A 16,534-nucleotide genomic window follows, 5' to 3' on the forward strand; every position below is an offset into this window, starting at 1 on the left:
ACACTTTTTACTGCCCGTTTGTTCAAACTGAATGCAAATGGCCAAATTCTGCCCCTGGCATATGCCTCACATGGGTTCATGAGGACGACAAATTCACCAAGCACAAACCTGCACATTTTTGTGCATTTCTTGTTTTTAAATCAGCCCCTTTATTTATCTCCTAAATACGCACTTCCAAATATTCTGTCTGTTTCCACACAAACAAAAAAATGGCAGTAGTTGGTACTAAACTTGGGTAAGAGCATGCACACAAAGCTCACAGAGATCAAAAAGTTACTCAATTGGTAATGTGGCTTGTGCAGAACCCCAGAAACATTGGGAGTCTGTTTTTATAGAAATTATCCGAAGCAGCAAGTGCCAACAAACAGGGATTACTTCATCACAAGCATTAAGTTTTCCTTCTCAAGAAGAGGAGGCTACACAAAAGAAGTAGAGAAGACTAAGAGGAAAAACTGGTTTCTTAATTGATCCAGGAAGAAGGACGAAAAAGACAGTGACATGAAGGTGCCAATATTTCAGCAACCTGTGTGGAACTGATCCTACAGGAAGCAGGATAAGGTTTACACAGCAGGCAGGAAAGGAGGGAAGAGAAAGACGTTGTCCATGAAAAAAGGTACAAAGTGGATTGCCTTTCTGTTTGAAAGGAATTTGAAATTCAAGCTCAGATCTGAGGGCTGAACCACTGCAGTTTGAGCTGCATCATCCTTTATTGTATCCAGCAGAATAAATGCTGCCCTTTGTTGTGTCCCAAAGCAAGATGAAGGCACGAGCTGGGGACTTCACATCAAAAAGTTATTTTTTAACAAACTCACTTTCTCATCCTATGAGGCTGGCGTTGTTTTGTTATGCTGTTTTAAGTACCCCATTGCCAACTATCATGCATTTATTAAAAGGAGCACAGGTGCAGCAGGATCATAGAAAATACTGTATAAAAGAGAAAACTTTCCCAACTGTTCCTATAAAAGCACAGGATACAGTTGCAACACTGCCCCTCTTTTAAGAGTCTATCCTGCATTTAATCAGAATATAGCTGAAGGTGGCCTAACTCAAACCACTTAGACAAAACAAGAAGGAAATAATTTCAAACATCACTTTTTCAAGAAATTTGTCAAATCAAGAGATTCAAGGTTTAGTTTTTGTTCTCTGTTCTCTCTCCAGTGACACTTACAGCTCCAAGAGCAGTTACCTAAGGTGTTAACGAGTGAGCAGAGAAACCTCCCACACTTTTCCTTTTCTTTCTTTCAGAGCACAACACTGACCTGAAGTTTAGTCAGTTTTTAAATGGGAGCTACAAGCAATTCCAGTACCAGTAATTTAGGCAGCAGAGACACCTGCTCTCCAGCCCAACTGTTCCATCCTTGCAGACTTTTTAATCTCATATCCATGCCAAAGGCAAGGCTCCTTGTCCTACTGCTGCTTGATGAAAGGCCAACACTCACAACTCTGGAAAAACAGTCGACAAGGAACAAAAAAGGAAGAGAAATCAAGTTGTCTGCAGCTGAAAGGGAGAGCAGAGAGATCCCAAATCATCTGTCTGCCCTTCCTACAGCAGCCTGACCCAGACACCCTCTCCTTGCCCCCAGCTGTGCATTCCTGTGGCCTCCCTCGTTCCACCACAACATGGAGTCAGTCAGAACAAGAAGCTGATCCAGCAGAAAATTATTTCAGCAAGAGCAAATGCACAAATGGTTAAAAAAAATTATTTTAAAAACAGAATCAGCTTTCTGACCTGTGTGTAAGTGTTGGTACCAGCATTGCAGAGGGGTGGGGTTGCACAGCTGAAGGTCCAGGCTGGGGTGGGATGAGAAAACAAAGATCTTTCTCAGGGGGAGCCTGGCTTCAAACCAGCTTAAATTGATCTAGAAACCACACCCTCAGCAAGGAAGAAATTTAGGCAAATTGCGTGGTGAAGAGCAGGTTAGTGCTGCTCCTCAGGAAGTACAAAAGATGCTGGAGAGTTTGATCTTAACTGGGCAGCCAGAATTCAGCTGCTGGGTACTGGTGTTTCCATCCGTGGGGAGCACTGGGACACAGTTCCAGGGGGGATTTTTGAGCAGCACCAGTGAGTGAGTGTGGCAAGAGTTCCTTGTTAGCTAAGGTGGATGCAGCTCCACAACCTCTCTGCCCCCTCCATCCTCCCTGAGCCTGAGCCATTCCTAAATGTGTTAGGTCTGAGCTGAGGGATTAATGCTGGTTCCACCACTATTTCAATAGTGCCATGAGTGAGTCATTTCTATGTGATGCCTCAGTTTCCCTGTTATTAAGAGGTGCACATGCATGCATACAAACACATTATATCATTCATCATGGTTCCCATGCAGTTTTTTGTCTGGCTACCTGCTGTTCACACCAAGATTTGAAACATAAAGAACCAAAAGAAGTGCTGAGTATTAGTTTCCAAAAGAGTTGCAGGATCTGGTGCTGGGTACTACCAGATGTTGCTCCTCTGAAAATATTAGATGAACAATCTACCAAAAAACACCCCCAAAACGCTGAGACCTGCTTTATCCCCCACCCCTTTTCTTCCTCCTTTACACAAGGAATTAATGTCAGCATAAAGTTGATGTATACATGTATGATTTCTGAGGTTATCTCAGGCTCAATTAAGTGACCCAAATACACCATCCTGGCTTCCCCTTCTTTCCAAGTAGGATTTGGGAAGCATTAGTTTACATTTGTCATCTGATATTATTATTATTATTAATTACTGTTGTAGCAGACATCTACCTGGGCTAATTGGGATTGGGGCTCCATTACTGTAGATGTTGCACCCACTGAGTTAGAAAAATCATTGCTTTAAGAAGCTGACAATCTATTTCAAGGCAATGTCCCAAAAATGGCATGTAACAGGAGCAGGAAGAGATGGGAAGGCAAGGGTGCAGGCTAATGGAATGGCATAAACCACCCACCCGTGTGCACAGGTTGATAGTTTCACTTCAAGTAAATGTTCCTGGTTTTACCATTCTTAGAGAATATCTCCCCCTTCGGATTTCTAACGCTTCTCCATTAACTCTCCCCACTGCCAGCTGGAAAAAGTGACCTGGGGCTCTGTGCACAGAGACACACACACACACGTGTCTATGTAGGTGAATATATATCATCATCACGTTTTAAATTATTTAATGGAGTTTGTTTTGTCACGGGCAGGCTCTTCTAATCTGTACTTCTTAAAAAAAAAAAAAAAAGAAGAAAAGAGTAGGCAGGAAAAAGAAGTGTGTACGCGTGCTTGAGAGCCAGCCGATGTACTCGCATCATAAAGTCTGTGGGAGTTTGGGCCCCTTCCTTATACATAAACCGCCCTCTCTCCTGGGCTGTCTTCTCCTTAATGACGTTCACGGCAATTTAGGCGCTCGGGACCGGCTCAGCCTCTCGCCGAGCCCGCAGCCTCCACAAACATCCTGAAAAGCAACCTGAGCAGACGTCCTCCCTCCTCGAGGCAGTTCCAGGGATTTTCTCTCCCCAGCGCTTTGGAGCGGGCGAGCGAGAGAGAGCGCTTGGGTTTAGCCGCCTGCTCCTCCCACCAGAGACACCCTCCCGCCGCTCCCCGCCGAGCCGCGCCGCTCACACGGCTCCGCCGCGGCGTGCGGGACGCGGGCACCGCGCTCCGCTCCCGCCACCGCCGCCACCGCCGCCGGGGGAAGCGCCTCGGGCCGCCGCCGCCGCCGCCGCCCCGTCCATGGGCCGGTGCCGCTGATCAGCCCCCGCCGCCGCCGCCGCCGCCTCGGGCCATGAGCGGGCTGCGGCGCCTCCGCGGGGGCTGAGCGCGGGGCCGCCCGCCCGCCCGTCCGTCCGTCCGTCCGCCCGCCCGTCCGTCGGCGCCCCCCGCGCATGCCGGTGGCCGGGCGCGTCCCGCGGCGGGGCAGCCCCGCGCCCCCCGCGCCGCCCCGCAGCCGCCGCCGCCGCGCCGCGATGCCGGTGGCGGGGCGCGGGCAGCCCGCCTCCTGGCTGCTGGTGCTGGGCGCCGCCGCGCCCGCCCTCTGGCTGCGCTGCGTGCTCGCCGACTTCACGGTGGACAACGAGGTGCACTCCAGCTTCATCCACCGGCGGCTGCGCGGCCCCGAGCGCCGCGAGATGCAGCGGGAGATCCTCTCCATCCTCGGCCTGCCGCACCGCCCGCGGCCGCACCTCCACGGCAAGCACAACTCGGCCCCCATGTTCATGCTGGACCTTTACAATGCCATGTCCGTGGAGGAGGGGGCGGCGGGGGCCGCCGCCGAGGACGGCGAGGGCTTCTCTTACCCCTACAAGCCCATCTTCAGCACCCAGGGGCCGCCTCTGGCCAGCCTGCAGGACAGCAACTTCCTCACCGAAGCTGACATGGTCATGAGCTTCGTCAACTTGGGTGAGTGCCGGGCTCGGCGGGGCTGGGTCCGGGGCAACCGGGCAGGGAACCGTGCCAGGGGGAGGCTGGAGCGGGGACCCGGCCACCGACGGGAGGACAGGGGCTGGTGGCGCAGCTGGCCCCGGTTGGGAGCCGTTTCCCAGCGGGGCAGGTGGGTGACAGCCCGTCTGGGCAAGGAAGGGCAGGTAGCGGCCCTCGGCAGGGTGGCTGCTTTGCCAGGCGGTGATTGAGTGGCATCGACGGGGAAAGAAAGGGCTCTGACTTCCCCTCGCAGCATTTGGACAGCCACGAGCTCTCCCCACGCTCCACACACGCCGGCACACTGAGCTCTTTGTCGTCTGCTCCCTTTGATAATTGCTGCGCGTCAGAAATGGGATTCGCAGGTAGGAGGTAAACAGGACGATTAGCAGGTCTGCTCCGCATCCCACACGGCCAAGGAAGACGCGAAGCGCAGGCAGGAGCAGGGCACGGGTCCCGCACGGCTCCCGCGGGATGCGGAGCCGCCGGGGCTGCGGGGACGGACGGCCGGGACGGGTCCCTGCGGCATCCCAGCGCCGCGCTCCCTCGGCCGGAGGGGCTCAGCTGCTCGCACATGTTTTCCTAATGGCTTGGGAGGGATTCCACAGTAAATCCTTATTTACTCCTGCAGCTTTTCCTGTTGACCCCAGTTTATGCCGCTAACTCGCCTCTTTTCTCAAGCACATGTGGATGGGTTTATGCAAACGATACGAGAGTTGGCACGCTTTGTATGCGCCTCACTAGGCCTCCCTAATTGGATGCCACGGCCCAATCTGATTTCTATTTGCTCGCTGTAGATTGCACACCCGTGTGGACTGACTTGGCCGGATTTGAGTAAAACATTGTCAGGGTGCACATTCTATTTTAAATATATAATTATAGACCTGGCTCGCTCTATCCGTTTTTAGACCTCATCATGTGCGGCTCTCAAACCACACACGTACAGATTGGGTGCCTGCGAGTTCAAGGCAGAACCTGAATTGTATTTCCAAAACAAGATAGCTCAGACTTTGTCCCAAACAAAGGGAAACGCTAAGTGCAAGAGGAGCCCACCTCTGGCACATAACCTGCCAGGAATTACAGACCCCCATCTCCAATAAATCCATTAACACCTTTATGGATGTCCCTGTTCTGGTCACTTCCACTGTCTGGAACTTCAGAGGCAGCAAAGATTAAATCACCACCTAAACCACCACCTCTCTAATCCCAGCACTTTAACTAACTTGAAAAGCTCAGCAGCTGTAAAGGCTCTGTGACACACGTTAATAATTATCAGACACGGTAGCCAGCCATCCCGGCACAATTCCTGCATGATAAGGAGCCACGGGACGCTGTGGGAGAGCTCTAGTTTGCATGAGCTGCGCCTCCTTATTAACTGCCATAAGCTTCACAGTGGGAAGCTCGGAATTACATCTGGCCCGGGGGCTGTGCTCCATGAGGGCTGGTGCTTTCCATTTGGAATTACAGTGTTTGTCTAGTCACTGCTGGATACTTCAGCCGATGAGCAATTATACATTTAAAATTAAATATTTGAGCAGTCAAATGTACCAATAGCAGTCAAATATTTGACTTTAAAGATAAGGGTGACCTTGCTAACACTGTTCTCCTGTGGTTCTTGGTCCTACACCGAGTGCGAGGAGAGCCCTGAGCAGAAGACAAAAGATGTTCAAATAACAATAGCAAAATTCACTCTTTGCTTTCCATTTCAGTAGAGAGGAAAGAAACTTATGAAACGTGTAAGTACATAATGGCAGGGAGTTTAGCTCTGCTCCTCAGGTGTAGTAATTTACTGAATCACCAGTGAAACTGCAGCGCTCCCGTCCCACATTGCCGATGCAAGGAAGGGTCTCTTGTCAGCTCATGTAAGAGTTATAAGAAAGAATTAATATTTAGGCCATTGATAGTTTTGAATGCAAAGGAATGAAATCGATCCATAAATGTGAAATAAAAGTTACGTTTTGGATATGTCTGTGTCTATGTGAGAACTTTGTATGGAGCAGGTTTCACCTCTATGAGCCATAACCCCCGATAATCGACATCCTGATGCAGTTTGCTGACTGCAGTGGATATATTCATTCATTTCAACCCACCAGGGTTTGTTGTCAGCTTAGAAATGCAAGAGTGTTCTTCATGCAAAATCCTAAATGATTATTTTATTTAATTGCTGTCAGCATGGTCAGGGAGCAGTAAGAGCACAAGCAAAGCCCAGTAGTTTTAAGGACAGGTGGAATTACGACCAGCAGGGCACTTTTTGGAGGTTTATCTGTGCTGTTTTGTTCCCCTGTCAACAGAGCATGCCAGGACGAGTTTAAAAAGGACACAGATCTATAATAGCTTTCTTCATCGCTGTGCACACCTTTCATCCCATTAAAGTCATTGCTCTTTCATCTTTATAGGACAAAGGCAGGCTTGTTTATGGAGGTTTTAATGAATTAGAGCAGCCACTCACTCCGTATATAATCAAACACAACACCTGCTTTGAGACGTACAGTTTTCTATGACATTCAGGGAAAATTAGAAGATCTATTGTAGAACTGAATTTTTGTGGAGACTTTCTACAATGATCCCTTTTAAAGCAGAGCTGAATTCCTAAATGCAGACTGTAGTAAACTGTGTCCTACTTTTGTAAGAGATACTCTGTGAGCATTGCATTTCACAGGTAGGCTTTTATTACTATACCAGAGCCATCACGATGAGGAAGTGTCACAGCATAATAAAGTTTCATTTTAGCATGGAGGAAGTAAAAGCGAGCAAAGAAATAATACTTTGAAATTTCAGCCAATAAAAAACGGTAATTCCAGGCCTCTAAATGCTAATCTACAAAAGCACTTTTTTTGTCTTATTCATATTCTTCATCCATCTAGTTGTACAACTTTAGAAGGAATAATATTTTTTTAAAAACTACATTGCAAGATTTACTGGGCTACATAGTAAAAACCCCAACAACAAACCCCACACACATTGATTTCTATGGAGATACTGTGTATATTTAGTGCAGAAAATTTATGCTGGGTATTGGTAGGGAGGAACCAGAATACAGGTGCTCCGTTTTAGGGAGCTTTGTACTAAGCACAATTTTACTTACTGTAAAATCCTGACAATTAATTAGATTTAGATTTATAACCAGTTAATTTACAGGCTACATTTTGTCTTAGCTTACACCTGTGCTAAGATGAATGGGGAATGGAGTTGTGTCAAGAATGAAGTTATTTGTAAATTAGAAGAGAATTTAGCCACAGTGGTCTGACTAAGTTAGCCAGTTAATTACTGGCTAATTTTGTAAAATTTATTACTATAATTTTAGCATTTGGAATTTAATTTCAGATCCTGTCCAATACAGTTTACAAACTGATCCATTTTAGGAACTGAAAAAAACGCAAAGCATTTTCTGCACAAGTTTAATTTCAGTTTATAAACAGCAGCTAAGGAGTAAACATCCTCTAGATGACTTAGGCCTTCTCTTCTAAAAATAATTGCGTTGTCCTTATGCTGGTAAACTTGCCTTGGTAAACAGACTTGCTTAGAATATTTTTAAAAGAGTCGGCACAAGTGATATGCAATTTGTTAATTTGTCTCGTGGTTGATTATAAAATGAACAACGTTGTTTAATCCTGGCAAAAAAGAAGTGGGGGGGAATTAGTCATTCTTGGAAGGAGCACTTGAAAGTGGCTTTTGTTAATATAAATCAAGAAGCTGAAGAGCCCCCAAGTTTCCTTTTATTTCATACCATCTGGCTATCCTTTTTGTTGACAAGTGTTTGGCATAGAGAACCATCTCTTTGCCCTTTAATAACAGGCTTTAACACTGTAGGGTATTAGAAAAAGATTCTATAACAGTTAAAAAATTTCCTTCGGGGAATACTTTATAAAGTGAGCACGGGCTGCAGGCATTTGCAGCTGTAACCTGGCTTGTGTTAAAATTTGGAAGGGGCTGCCTTGCATTCCAGCTCACTACAGGCCTTCATTGGTGTACAGCCAAAGGTTAATATAGATGTCACACAGTTTTTCTTTGGAGAGCCTCAGATATAAGAGTACGAGTACAGCTGTGTTTTTAGTAACCCTTTCATAATCACTTCTTTTAAACCTCATTTTCCTGCTTGTATAAATCAAAGATTTTCAAGGATATTTGACCTGGATTTGAACTTATTTGATCTTCACATATTTCCCACTTGAAACAAAGCAGATTAAAAGTTAGCCCTGGATGCCTGGTCCCGATCACATGGTTTGTCCATACATTAAGCCAAGCCCTCGGCTTTTTTTTTTTCTTCTCTTCCACCTAATGCTGTTAAAAGCTCTCAAGCCTGAACAGGTACATCCCATAATTGTTTTGGGCAGTGTGGATATGTGCAGCCCTTGGTGGTGTAACACTGGCTAAGGCAGAAAGCTCACAGCCAAGTCAATGTATGAAAGGACCATGCAGCAAGTGACCAGCAGGTATTCTCTAAATGTACAGACCCATCCCAGAGAGAATTTAATTCATTTTCTAATTTCCAGGTGTAAAAGAGCAGAGCAGGACAGGAACTATTTACCTCTGCCATGTGGGTGTGCTGGTAGCAGAGACAGGAGCAGCCAAGGACAGATGTCCTTACACGAGGAAGAAGGACCTGGAAATTGTCCCCATCCACTGGCACATAGCAGATTTATCCCAGAGCAGGGTCTTTGCTCTGTTCCCACGCAGGCTGTCCTGGGGGGGTGAATCCCCCTCTGTGAGCTGCAGTTTAGAAGCCAAAACACAGCAGCTCTTGAAGGGCTCTGAAGGAGACAAGCCTTGATGGGCAGGTCTTGTGATGCCGGGAACAGGAGCTGGGCACCAGTGGAGCGTGCAGGACCTGCTCCCAGTGCCCCCAGTTGTGCCATGCCTGTGTCTCTGTGTGTGTCCCAGCACTCCCCCTGCAAAGGAGCTTTAATGGCCTCTGCACAGGCAGCACAAAACCAGGCACTACATTCCCTGGAAATAAGCCTGAAACACATTTTCGGGTCGGCGGGGAGAGACGTGTGAGAGAAGGTTACACAAGTGGTTGGAAACATTAATTAAAAAAAAAGATTATAACTATTAAAGCCCAGTCAGAGCTGTTGACAGGCTCCTTTTAAATAGGACACTGTGATGTTTTAGTTTAATACATTCTGGCAGTGTCACTGGGGTTAAGGCTAATACTGGGATGTGTGGATCCTGTCATGTTATTGTCAGGAGGAATGCAGGGATTAGGTTTGAGAGTGGCGGTGGGTGAGTGCTGCAGCTGTGTACACTTATTATAAAAGATTTAAGTCCCACTGGTAAAATCAATATATTAAATTGCAAGAGCCCCTGTTTTTAATTAGTTTAAATCAAATATACGGTTAGTGCCATTAGGGCTGCTATCCTTGAACCAAGTGAGGAAATGCTAATATTTATGTGGAAACTGTTAATTTGTGGTTAAAATGATAACACATTTAGTTTTATGCCTCTAAATTGTCCTAACTGGATGAATACCAGTGAGAAGTTGCAATGATGGATGAAGTCATCTGAGCAAGAACACAAGTAAGCAAATTTTGATAGCATGCCAGATAAGGAGACTACCTGTTGATATACAGCATTAAGAGACCATGATATTTTAAACCCTTTCCAGTCCTCCTCTCTAGGGCCTACATCAAAGTACTTTTATGAATTAACTACATATATATATCAAAATTATATCCCATTACTATATATAAATAAAATATGCTACTTTATATATGTATATTTCTTCTCTAGATGGAAGAAACTTCTAAAGAAACTAGAGAGCTGTTTAAGTTAGTTTCAGGATGAAGATTTTCCTTCTCAACTGTTTGAAATAAACGAGACTACACACAAGGACTAATCACATGGATAAAGTTCTGCACATGCTTAAGTTTGGAAAAATGGAGACCCAAGAGAAAATTCTTGGCTAGGTCTTCATTGGTGTAAATTGTCAAATTTCTACTGAAGCTGGCCCTGTGGTCTCATTTATACAACTCTACGTCCAACATAATTCCCATAAACTCCCTCTTGATTTACACGAGCACCACTGAGAGCAGAATTGGGCCAAAGAAGTGCCCCTGTGTTGAAATAATGAGCATGCAGTAGTTTCTGCTTGAGCTTCACAGAGTTTTCTCTCCTAATCTTGAAATTGTTTCTGAGGGAAGTTTCCTTTGCTGCAAACAGTCAAAACATGAACCAGCTCCTATTAGTCACTGCTTATCATTATTATTAGCCCGACCCATGTTGTTGAGCTACAGCTGAATTCCCATCCTTGCAACAAACAGAATTCAGCAAATAATGTTTGACAAAAATGTGAAACTGATATTTCTTAATACAAGACATATTTCATATGGAGAAACTTCAGTGCTGAAAGATTCCTGGTATCAAAATATCTGAATCATAGTACAAATAAACAGCGCCTTGTAAAGGCTGTGGGGCCAAATTCCGTGCTGGAGTAATTCCACTGAAGTTAGTGGAATTGTGCCAGGAGATAAACTGCCATCTAGATTTTTTTGGTGTTGAAGATTTTGTCAGTAAAAGTCTTTGCTGCAAAAAAGGTTGCAGGTAGCAAAGATCAAACTGGTTCTAATTCAAAAAGCCCTTTTGGAAATCCTTTTCTCATTGATGAGGACCACAAAATTTGCTGAGCCCCCCCTTTGTTTGGGTCCATGTTCTACAATTCCATTATTTGTACATAAACATACTGATTCACAGCAGGTAACAGAGAAGCCATCGTGGATGTAATCCCCACCACACTGTGCCTTACCCCTTCTTTTGAACATTTGTGCCATCTACATCTTAAAGTCAGTGAAAATCCAGACTGAGTGGATTGAATTAATGGCAACTTTGAGACTACAAGTTTTAGTGTAATTGCTTTATTGTTTTGGAACCAAGATGCTTACAATCCAGTTCCTGTGCAAACATGTTTAACGTGTGTTAATGTGTTTCAAAACCAGACCCTCTCCGCAAAATTCTGCTTTTCATTAATTGACATCAGTAGCATGGTACAGTATTTCAAAGCACTGGCCAAATATAAACTGTGTTTCTAATTTCCTTACTTTCCTGTGTTTGGAATGCCAATGTTAATTTGTTCCCATGGAAGAGTGAGAGCTGCCAACCACAGTTTTATATAAATGGCTTTACAGTGCAGGGCTGCCAACATTAAATGATACTTAGGAATTTTCATGACATTTTGTATTTAATGCTGTGTGTGTGAGAGAGAGAAATTGAGGGAGATGTATGGCATGTTGAACAGCACAAGCTCTGATGATCAAGGCAAATGTTTGAAGAAATTTATCCTTTGAGGGACTGTTACTCAATGTTTCTTCTTATTTAGGATTTTTTAATAATCTGTCAGATGTTACACAGCATATTCCTTATGCCCAGCAAAAAGCTGTTTTGCAGGGAACTTTGTTGCTAACAATCCAAACAATTCCCCCCCACACCCCCCAATAATTTTAGTTATTTATTAATAGATGAGCAGATGGACTTTAGTTTATGTTGTTCCTCTGATCATTCTGAACTGGATTGTAAGAATGTGATATTACTCAACGTGAGAAAATGCAAAAGCAAAAAAAGCTGCCACTACTAAGGAACAGGGGAATTAACTGATTTTAGTTTAACTGCCAACAGGTAATTTTTCTTTAGTAGAACAGTAGCAGCTAGATAAAATCATTTGCCTTTCTTAAAGAAAATCAAGCATTATCATAACTTCTTTAGTGATATGTCTGCCTTTGTACATATACCAAATGCAAAGTTCCCTTTAAACAAAGTTTATTTTAAACTGATAATGGTAAAAACAAAGTCTGTTTATGTATTTCTGCCTTAATTCCTGGAAGATATTCAAAATACAAATTGTTCATGTTTCAGTAGATTCCCCTTAATGAGTGCTATGGCTTATCTCTCCATTTCCCCAGTTTATTGGAACAGGTGCAGTGGCTGCCATCTGTGCCAGCCCCGTGCTATACCAACAAACAAAGTGTTGTTTTGGTTCACTGGATTTAAAAGTCTCCTGAGAGTAAAGAAATGAAAGAGAAAGAATTTAGAAAGTGCCTAGTGAAGGAAAGGCACTTCAAGTAATGTGCTTTGTCACTCAAGTCTTCCCGTAAATTACCTTAAACTATTTCTAAACTGTTTGAAAAATATTATCTGCAGAGGATTAAGTTTCTCTTGCATCTCAGAGGTTCCAGACTATTGTTTATCATCCTTATCCTTCCACAGTAACTTCCAAGTTAGAGTATTTTGTTGTCAGGTTTAATTCAGTTTTACAGGAGTAAAAACTCCTTTTTTCCTTCTCTTAAAGTGGAAGAACTGTGAATTTTCTTTTTTTTTTTTCCCCCAGTGTTTCTGCTTCCACCTCATTTAAGAGATACTGCAAATAGCCATCCAAGTTTAAACAAGATTATGTTGTAATTAGACAGACAAACTCATAATTATTTAAGGGCTAAACCAACAACAACAACCCTTTCAGGTTCATTTTGACAGTGTTTATCCAGTGTATCTGGAAAGGCTTACAATTAAAGTGCCTGAAGGGTGGGGATGAGATTTTTCAGCATGCAGTCAGTGCTATCGGGTCCACCTGGCCTGGGAAACTATGCAGGCTTTGTAGAGGAGAAAATCCCTTAACTTAGATCTTCATGGCAAGCTCTTGAAAGCTACCATCCTTAAAAAAAAACCAACAAAAAAACAAGGAAAAGGAGGGCAGAGGGAAGGCAGCTTCCCCCTAAGCAATAATTAAAGCGAGCAGGAGCTCTCTCAGTGCTGGGGAGCAGCAGATGAGCCGATAACCACACAGAGCATCAGCCTGGAAGGGTTTCCCTGCTGCACACAAGAGCTTTGCAAAGGGGCACCGAGTCTGCTGTGCTTCTGCAGCAGCCTCCCCATGCTGGGCTGAACCAGAGCTCCTCACAGCCCCACTGATGTCACACAGCCCCACTGACGTCACCACAGCCCCACTGATGTCATCTCAGCCCCACTGACGTCACCACAGCCCCACTGATGTCATCTCAGCCCCACCGATGTCATCTCAGCCCCACTGATGTCACCACAGCCCCACTGATGTCACCACAGCCCCACTGATGTCATCTCAGCCCCACTGATGTCACACAGTCCCACTGATGTCACCACAGCCCCACTGATGTCACACAATCCCACTGATGTCACCACAGCCCCACTGATGTCACCACAGCCCCACCGATGTCATCTCAGCCCCCCAGAGCCCCACTGATGTCACCCCAGCTCCTCTCAGCCCCATTGATGTCACCCCAGCCCCACTGATGTCACCTGAGCTCCTCACAGCACCATTGATGTCACCCCAGTCCCACTGCTGTCACCCCAGCCCCACACAGCCTCACTGCTGTCACCCCAGCCCCACTGCTGTCACCCCAGCTCCTCTCAGCCCCGGTGATGTCACCCCAGCCCCACTGCTGTCACCCCAGCTCCTCTCAGCCCCATTGATGTCACCCCAGCGCCACTGGTGTCACCCCAGCTCCTCCCTCAGTGCAGCAGCCTGGCCCCAGGCCACCCTGGCGGTGAAGGCAGCAGCCCTGGCACCCTGTGAGGAGCTGGCATGGCTGCTGTGCCAGCCTGGGGCTGTAACTCAGCCTGGGGGCTGGAAATCACCCTGAGCCCTGACTCTGGAGCCCCTGGGCCAAGTCCTGCCTCTGGCCACTGCCTTGCCTTGGCACTGGGGGGGCTCCCTTGGCTTTACCAATTGTTCTTCCCACAGCTCAGGGGCTGTAAAACTTTTTAGAAGAGTCCAGAAGAGCTCTGGGAGAGGTACTAAAAAATGCTCATAAAATAATGCAGTATTGGAGGCTGGGAGTTTCAATTCTGATGGAGGGAAGAGTTTCTTCCTGGGTGAGCACTGGGGATGGGGCTGGTTGTGTTTCCCTGGGTCAGTGCCTGGAACACCCACTGGCTGTACTGAGCCCTTTGGCCCCACAAGGGAAAGCAAATTCAGGTCTGTCGTTTAAACAGAAGATTAAAAATTACTGTAATTTAGAAATTCTGAATTCTGGTGCTTACATTTGGGTACTGTTCTTTTGTATTCATATTTTAACAATTTATTTACATAAGACAATTATCTGTAATTCCATGAATGATAACCAGTCATCACTAAGAGGAATCCATTCCTAATTGTATTTGTTCTATCCACAAGCTGCTCTTCCCTTGGTTCTCAAGGTTAAAACTTATTGCTTTTTCCATCACTAAAAATATTCTGAACAATTTAATCTTGCTACTTTTATTTGTTTATTACTCTGCAGTCATTATAATCCCACAGGGACTTTTAGATGTTAATAAAGAGCACTGCACATCACTTTTCCTGAAGTTTGTGTGGCACTATAAACATTATGCTGAGTTTAAGTTCCCCTTTCTGACCATATCCTTAAAATATTCAGCATTTGTTAAGAGAATGGAAGGGATTTTTTTATTTTCTTTTTAACAAAAAGAAATAAAAGTGGGGGGGGAGGAAAGAAGTAACTTTAGCCTCAATCTGCTAGCTACATAAAACAGTACATGTTCAGTTGAGGCAGGGAAAAACCAGAACTGCTAGAGACTGGTTGTTTCCTTTTGGAGGAAACAATAAATGTGCCCACTAGTATTTTAACAACATTACTACTGGGCCCCCTAATTACACAAATACACTTGTAATAAACTGCAGGAGAGAAGAACTGAAAAAGAATCATTCATCACAGATCCTTCTCCTCAGCTCAAAAAGAAACTTTTGGGTAACTACTCTTAAATCTTGGCCCAAATCAGGAGATGAAGACATTTCAGCACTATGTGATGAATCATTTGTCTCCTGAGACAGGTGAAAAGGAGAAGCAAATCAGACACGTGGTGTAGAACTTCTCTCATTGGTGTGGACACAACTTTGACCTCTGAATGCAATAGTTCCTGCAATCCATGGCATGCACTGTAATGAAATTACCAGAATATTAGAAAATAGGAAATCTCTGACCGTTCTGCTGCATTAAAGCCTGACACAGGGAATACAGAAACACACAAAAAAATCCAGAAAGAGGCAGGGACTCATCCAAGCAAACCCCAAATATTTCTCCAGCAAACAGTAACTGTCCTTTTGCTCATTAGTCCACAGCTGTGAGATGAGAGCTGCTTCACTGAAATTCCTGCAGAGGAGGGAGGTGACCCTAAGCCAATGTGTGTGATACCCTGAGAGTCTCCTCCGTGGGCTGCAGCTCAAGGAGTGAGCAGAGCCTGGCAGGCAGGACAGCGAGTGGAGGAGAGTGCTCTGTGCTCCTGCAGGGATGCTCTCACAAACCCCCCACCCTCACTCACTCACTTCTGTGCTGTTTTTGCCAGTTGCACCCCACAGGACGTGAGCTGTGCTCCCTCCATTCATGCCAGACCCATGCAGGACACCAGGGTGTATTTCAACAGCTGATCTTTTACCCCAGAACTGCAATTGCAAAATTGTGCTTGAAGACGCACAAAAACCAAAACAAAACAGAAAATGCTGTTGTTAGGGGCTGACTCAGGAGGCCTGCATGGCCCAGCCCTAGTGAGAGGCTCAGTGTCAGGAATTCAGCAGGGCTATGGTATGCAGGGCTAGGTGCTGCTGATGTCACTGATGGGCTTATCTTGTACCAAAAGAAAATTCCTCTTGTATAAAAGGGATCGTGGGTGGGAATTAAACTGCAAATAAATCTCTGCCTCACCCTCAGATGCCGTTGTGCCTGGGGCATGGGCCACCAACGTTTCGAGGGTGAAGGGGACAGACACGTGCCCATGCCCTACACGTGAATATATCATGTTTGTCTTCCTGAGGACATTCCTGAAACAGCAGTTTAACCTTGCCATCACTCTGAGACACCAACACTTTACATCTGCAAACAGGAGTACGTGTGGATGTCAGCAGCCCCCAGGTTTTCAATATTCATAGATCAGGGCTGTGTAGAGTTAATAAAGAACAAACAGCTGCCTGCCTATTTCTCAATAAAATAAATGTGTTGCACAGCAAATGTTCCTAGAAAGCAAAAAGCTCCTGTGCATAAGCTGTGAGTCCCACCCCAGGCTAGAGGATGTGTGCTGCTGGCAGGGAGGGTCATTCCAGGCAGTGACCTCCTCTCCAGGTCCTGTGTCCCAAACCCAGTGCCCCACCTGAGCTGGCCTCTCTTGGCAGCACAGAGGAAACATGATGATCTCAAAGAAAAATGTGAACTAGGTCATGAAGTC

General features: G+C 45.5%; 1 protein-coding gene across 1 annotated transcript in view; it reads left to right on the top strand.

The window, feature by feature from the left end:
* The first annotated feature begins 3,307 nt into the window (after positions 1 to 3,307).
* Positions 3,308 to 16,534, top strand: part of BMP7 (bone morphogenetic protein 7) — a 41,675-nt gene continuing 28,448 nt past the window's right edge. Inside the window, exon 1 of the mRNA XM_054644443.2 lies at positions 3,308 to 4,342. Within this exon, the coding sequence (XP_054500418.1) occupies positions 3,829 to 4,342 (514 nt within the window). The 5' untranslated portion in view covers positions 3,308 to 3,828. The remainder of the gene's footprint in view (positions 4,343 to 16,534) is intronic.

The sequence above is a fragment of the Agelaius phoeniceus genome, chromosome 17 (assembly GCF_051311805.1).
Source record: "Agelaius phoeniceus isolate bAgePho1 chromosome 17, bAgePho1.hap1, whole genome shotgun sequence".
Lineage (NCBI taxonomy): Eukaryota > Metazoa > Chordata > Aves > Passeriformes > Icteridae > Agelaius > Agelaius phoeniceus.